At 39.4% G+C, this 6,417-nt stretch overlaps 1 protein-coding gene across 1 annotated transcript in view; it reads left to right on the top strand.

Annotated features, from left to right (window-relative positions):
• The window catches only part of pkp2 (plakophilin 2), a 20,356-nt gene that overhangs the window by 11,468 nt on the left and 2,471 nt on the right, over positions 1-6,417 (top strand). Inside the window, exons 8-12 of the mRNA XM_050036789.1 lie at positions 1,019-1,180; positions 3,220-3,396; positions 4,468-4,621; positions 4,752-4,944; positions 5,151-5,238. Coding sequence (XP_049892746.1) covers positions 1,019-1,180; positions 3,220-3,396; positions 4,468-4,621; positions 4,752-4,944; positions 5,151-5,238 — 774 coding nt within the window. The remainder of the gene's footprint in view (positions 1-1,018; positions 1,181-3,219; positions 3,397-4,467; positions 4,622-4,751; positions 4,945-5,150; positions 5,239-6,417) is intronic.

The following is a 6,417-nucleotide window of genomic DNA, read 5'->3' as shown; positions in this document are numbered from 1 at the left end:
TCTTTGACGTCATTTTGTGGCTCTTTTGGTCGTTTTTGTGTCTTTGAGGTCATTTTCTGTCTCTTTTGGTCGTTTTTGTCTCTGAGGTCATTTTGTGGCTCTTTTGGTCGTTTTTGTGTCTTTGAGGTCATTTTCTGTCTCTTTTGGTCGTTTTTGTCTCTTTGAGGTCATTTTGTTTCTCTTTTGGCCGTTTTTGTTTCTTTGAGGTCATTTTGTGTCTCTTGGAGGTCATTTTGCTACTCTTTTAGGTCATTTTGTGTCTCTTTTGGTCGTTTTGTCTCTTTGTAGTGATTTTGTTTCTGTTTGAGGTCATTTTTTGTCTCGGTTGTTTTTGTCTTTGTAGTCAATTTGTGGCTCTCTTTGTTATTTCTATCTCTAAAGGTCATTTTTTGTCTCTTTGGTGTTTTTTTTGTTTTTGTTGTCATTTTATGTGTTTTTTGGTAATTTTTGTCTCTTTGTAGTGATTTTGTGTCTCTAGTGGTAGCATTTGTCTCTTTGTAGTCATTTTGTGTCATTTTATGTCTTTTTGTCATCATTTTGTGTTTCTTTGGGGTAATTGTTTTTTGTCATTTTTGTCTCTGTGGTAATTTTCGTCTTTGTGTAGCTATTTTTTTTGTCTCTTTGTAGTGCCTTTGCATCACTTTGTGGCCTTTTTGAGTCTCTTCCTGGTTGGTACCTGTTAATTCTAGCAACATTTTGCAGGTAAACGCTAGGGGGGGCCCTGGGCCTCCATGCATGTACATATATTTTGTGAAATTGGGCCCATACTTTTTCCCACTCTGTATTGCATGTCATTCTCATAAATCCTGTTGCTTCTCACTGAATTGGAAAAGTCACAGTCCAAAATTTAAACATAATTAGTTGTTTGAAACTTGTGTCTCACTTTTAAAGCAGAACTTACTAAACTACAGTTTACCCACAGTACCCCCATCCAAGTTTCAATCTGCTGTATCTATTTGGGTAAACGCTTTGCTGTACTGCATTTAATTTAATATTTATGTATATATCTGCTCTGAAGTCCACAGAGAACTGCGTCTGCATCCTGCACAACCTGTCTTATCAGATAGAAGCAGAGCTTCCCATGAAATACGCCACAGATCTCAGAGAATCTCGACAAAACTTGGCTCCCAAGCAAAAGGCTGTCGGCTGCTTTGCTCATCGCAGTGCCAAGATCACAGAGGTAATCCCTTCGGACAATAATGCACACTGACAATACAAAAGATGTTCCTGCGGTGTAATATTTGAGCGCAAAATTCTGTGAAAACTGCTGCATTGCTGCAGATTTAATCACCCATGAAACAGCTTCTTAGAAGCCAATCAGATTTTTCTGTCTCGTATATGATGCATGGGGAGGGAAACATCAAAGCAAATGATACATTTTACATTCCTGCTTTGTTAGGTGGGTCTGTGCCAGCAGCACAAAGACCTGCTGTTATGAACTTAGTGTTGCAATGCTTCATTAAAGCTGATCTAGTCAATATTTTTATATTAACAATATACCAAATGACTACAATATGAAAGGAGTCACCTGTGGTGTCACTGTGTGCTGTAGCATTAAAGTTTCCCTTAGTTGGATTTAAGGGGTCATGAAACCATAAAAAACAGCCCAGGACCAAAGTGTGTGGTGTCACTGATGAAGGTCAATAACATCTTCACGCTCCATAGCCTATGCACAGCGATTCATCAACTAAAGCTCTTGGAGTGGCGTAGTCACAGCTGACCTGGGGTTACTTACCCCTGCGTGAACCCACAGACTGACTTTTCTGTGCCAAGAAGTCTTGACAGTTCCGGGTGAGAAGAGTGTACAGAAATGCATTGACACAACTGTTCCCATAGGTCAGACACGTGACAAAGAAATTCACATAATTAAGAGGAGCTGGAATGAACAGTTCGGCTAGCTGCCATCCCCAGAAAGGCAAGAAGCAAAACCAATGGGTGCTACAATGTGACAATATGACTTTTTGTTTGAGTCCTCTTCTCCAAGCAGACCGGCTGCTACCTCCAGAGCTAGCCTGCGCTGCCCAGTAGCGACTGGCTAGCCCCACATACCGCCCCGAGGTGACGAGGTATTCCTCTCGAGCCTTTGTAAGCCTTTGTCCTCCAAATCTGTTCCTGGCTAATCCTATTTTTTTTCCAAGGTCCAATGTTGTAAAAAGTCAAATTTCTCTTTTGAAATATAAAGGAGGTATAGGTGCTGTTTAAATACTGTTTAAGCATCAAAATGCTCAATCTATGGAGAAACGCACACAGTCTGTATTCAGAAACTGTGCCTTTAAATGAGACTTTTGTTAAGTTATAATGTCACAACCATTGACCGAATCACAATGTTTGTTTACTGTAACTTTGGGGTAAAAAAAATCCCCTTCATCTAAGCATATAGACTGTATATAGACACTTTCAAACTTGAAATATAATCATTCCAGATGGGTCCCCTTGTATTTCCTATTGATCAATCAGAGCAGACTGGGCTTTTTTGGGAGGCGGGCTTAAAGAGGCAGGCGCTAAAACGGAGAATTTTAGACAGAAGGTGATACAAGTACATTCAGGCAGGACAGTGTGAGAAGAATAATGTGTTTTTTGTACATTAAAGCATGAAAACATGTTCTAGTAGAAACCCAGAATACAAGTGTGAACCTGAAAATGAGCACTATATGGGACCTTTAAATACTCCAGAGATTAAGTATTAGGATTTGAGACTGATCGTAAAAGAAGTGAAGCAGCAGAGACTGAAATGACCCTACACTTCCCATAATGCCACCTCATAGTGTCTTGTAATTTTCATTCCTGAGTGAAATATGTCACAAACACAACTCAGAGTTCAGGTAGAGTCACCGAAAATATTTGAATGTTTTACAGGAGGAGAAAGTAGAAGGATTATGATGCAATGAAAAACTCCTCAGACGTCTTTGCATGCCCTTAGACCCCTTAAACAATCATCTGCATTGCAGCTACTCAGCATCTGCACTGAGCAGTGTGAATTCTTTATAATTATGAGAATTTACAGTATGATGATGCGGCAAAATGGCACGGATGCTCAGCCAGTCTTCCCTGGTAAGATAAACGTAAATTGCATAACAAGGGCAAGAGAAACAAGACAAAAGAAATGATGTATGTCCGTCACTGTTAATCTGCTGCATAATAACCTCTTGTTGACAGTGTGAACTCAGTGAACCTACTGACATGAAATAAACTGCAGCTAATAAGATGTGTCCTTTTCAGCATCTGGAGCGACAGTGCCCCCTGCTGGAGGAGAAGTCAAACCCCCGTGGTATAGAGTGGCTGTGGAGCTCCATCACTATCCGGATGTATCTGTCACTGATGGCCCGCAGTGTGCGTCACTACACCCAGGAGGCCGCCATGGGAGCCCTGCAGAACATCACGGCTGGGAACGGAGCAGTAAGACGGGACAGATTTACCCTCTCTGTTTCATTTTAGAGTTTCATAGATTCTTACTGTAAAGAGGAAAAGAACAAAATAGATACTCTGACCACCGTGTTATTTAGACTTTTGAAGATCCATATTTGGATCTTCAAAAGTTTTAGTTGTGGGTCAGATGAGGTGAAGAGGATAGGATATAGGCTAGGATAGGAGGGGGATAATTTGGGTGAATTCATTAGTTAATAACTGGACATATCATTTAAGCACTAGATAATTGAAGAATTCATGAGATGAAAGAATCTAAAGCATGGGTACAGCATAGCATTGCAATATTTTGCATGGCAACATTGTAATAATGCACTTACACCATGTAGAATTGTCAGTAAATTAATATTAATTACAATAATTGTATGTAAATTATTAATATAACAAACACAAATTAAACTTTAGGCTCTCTACAATAATACAATCAATTGGTTTTTCAGTCCAATACATACATTTTGCTGCAATGAAAATGGCTGAAGTGAGATGAACAGACTGAAAACTTTATCTTATTAGATAACCAGATGGTGACAACATTTTCCTTTCAGAACATAATTTACAGTTAAAAAAGGTAATAAATTGCAGTAGATATTATTGCAATACTCAGCATATTAGAAAACATTTAATATCGCAATAATATTGTATCGTGACTTGAGTATTGTGATAATGTTGCAAAGTGGAGCCTCCAGTTTCTTACCGATTTAACAATTTAGTAACTTAGTTTAGAGGCATTTCAAGGGCATCTTTGAAAATATGTACATGGATTCACAGGTTTAACTGAAGAAATGGAATTATAAATGAAAAAAAAAAAATACGATGCGATATGATGTGATATAATATACTTCATTGCCTTCGTAGGCATGGGCAGGTAAGCAGGCAAATGATCATAATACACTGTTTTACACTTGTTTACAGAAAATATTGATATTAAACGAAACTTTAACAGCATCAGAAACTGCACAGATATTATGTATTACGACGTGTAAATCAAATTTAAAGCAACAGCATACATTTCACACACCTGATGTACGTTCTGTGGCCTTGCAGGTGAGTGAAGCCATCGCCTTCACTATTGTTCAACGGGAAAATGGCCTTCAGCACGTCAAGAAGATGTTAGAGGAGGGAGAGAGTGATGTGAAGAGGACGGCCATATCGCTAATAAAAAACCTCTTGCGCTATCAGGAACTGCACCCTGACATCGGTAACTGTTTCCCATCAAACCAGAGATACATTTAATTACGAATTTCAGTCCACTTTGCCTCCAAATGCACCACAAACTGTGCTTTCTAATTTTGCGCAATACATCTTTTATTTGCTTCGTCCTCCTGAAGTGAAACAGGTGTTGCCAGAGTTGGTATGGCTGTTGCCCAACGACGACACCGGCACCGACTTGCCCACAGAGGTGACGACTTCTCTGTGTCAAATCCTCACTAACCTGAGTCAGAGCGACAAACAGCACGTCAGGACCATCGTCAACCATGGAGCCCTCCCGAAGATCATCAACATCAGCAGCAAGGACAACGGGTTAGTCTGCTCCTCTGTGAAACTGAATCACTTCCTGTTTGATGATTAGCACTTCATTAAGAACACAGTGACACTCATAGCTTAGTTCATTAATAATTCACTAGAAGCAAAGAGCCTCTTATCTCTGATGTGTAGTGTTTTTCATACTGATATCATATATATGCAGTATACAGATAACAGAGAATCATTAACTTTTAATTTCCTAGTTATGGACCAACCAGAGCGGGTCAGGCAGCGTGCGTCCTGCTGCACACCATGTGGAAACACACAGATCTCCATGGGGCCTACAAGAAGGTGGGTTCCATCAACATGTTTCCATCCCGTCTGCATGTATTCTTACAGTCTCTTAGATGTTTATCTTTTTGCTTTGTGTTGTTTATGATTCCTGCATTAGATGCTTTAATAAACAGTATCAGTTTTTGCACGTGTCATGGCACAGATAGTACCGGTGAAATCAAAGGAAAATTTAATAAGCTTCTTCCTGTCTTTAAGGTGCTTCATTAGACAGGCAATTAGGTGCCAGTCATTTTTGTACAGAATAACTCACATGAAATAACAGGAACATTAGCACACTGAATACTGACAGAGGTGAAAAGTAACTAAGTACTTTGACTGAAGTAGTATTAATATAATCAACAAATAAATTATGATGTATTTTAGAGATAAAGATAAAGCCCAGTTCAGACCAGTGATTCACGATGAGACGAAACTGTTTTAGAAAGTTGTAAAGAAAAGTTGCAGTGGTGTAAACTGGCCTTATAAGCTCGACTCAAGCCGGCTGATGGTGTCACCTGCAACTCCGCCGGTCAAATCAGTGGCTGGTTTTAGAGCGTAAACCTCGTCACCTGTTTCTACAGCCAGTAAGCTTGTAGTGAAGTCCACTGGTCAAGTCACAATGATCGCAGATGGTGTGTTTGCTTGCTGCGGCAGGTGCTCTGTCCCCTCAGAGTTTTGTTTCTGTTTTTCACCGTGTCATCACTACTACAAATGCAGCTGTGGCCAGTATCTCACTATCACTATCCTCATTTATATTTTAAGAAGCTACAAAATTATATACAGCCACAAAATAAGCCTGAAAAGCTGGAAATCAGAACAGAAGCACAGAGAGTTGTTGCATAGAGATGATACACCATCTCCTCGAGTTGCATTGGTGTGAACTGGCAAGTTTTTAGGTAGTTGCAGAACGGTACATTGCAAGTAGTTGCCTGTTTCAACTCTTCTCGTTACAAATCTTTGGTCTGAACTGGGCTTAAGACTTTATTAATCCCTTGGTGAGATTCACGAGATACCCAGGAGTGTATATGTGTGTATATATACAGTGGTGTGAAAAAGTGTTTGCCCCCTTCCTGATTTCTTACTTTTTTGCATGTTTTCCACACTTAAATGTTTCAGATCATCAAACAAATTTAAACATTAGTCAAAGATAACACAAGTAAACACAAAATGCAGTTTTTAAATGAAAGGTTTTATTAA

This window comes from Epinephelus moara, chromosome 23 (assembly GCF_006386435.1).
Source record: "Epinephelus moara isolate mb chromosome 23, YSFRI_EMoa_1.0, whole genome shotgun sequence".
NCBI lineage: Eukaryota > Metazoa > Chordata > Actinopteri > Perciformes > Serranidae > Epinephelus > Epinephelus moara.
Note: the sequence above shows the minus strand (reverse complement) of the source record. Positions and strands in the feature narration are given on the sequence as shown.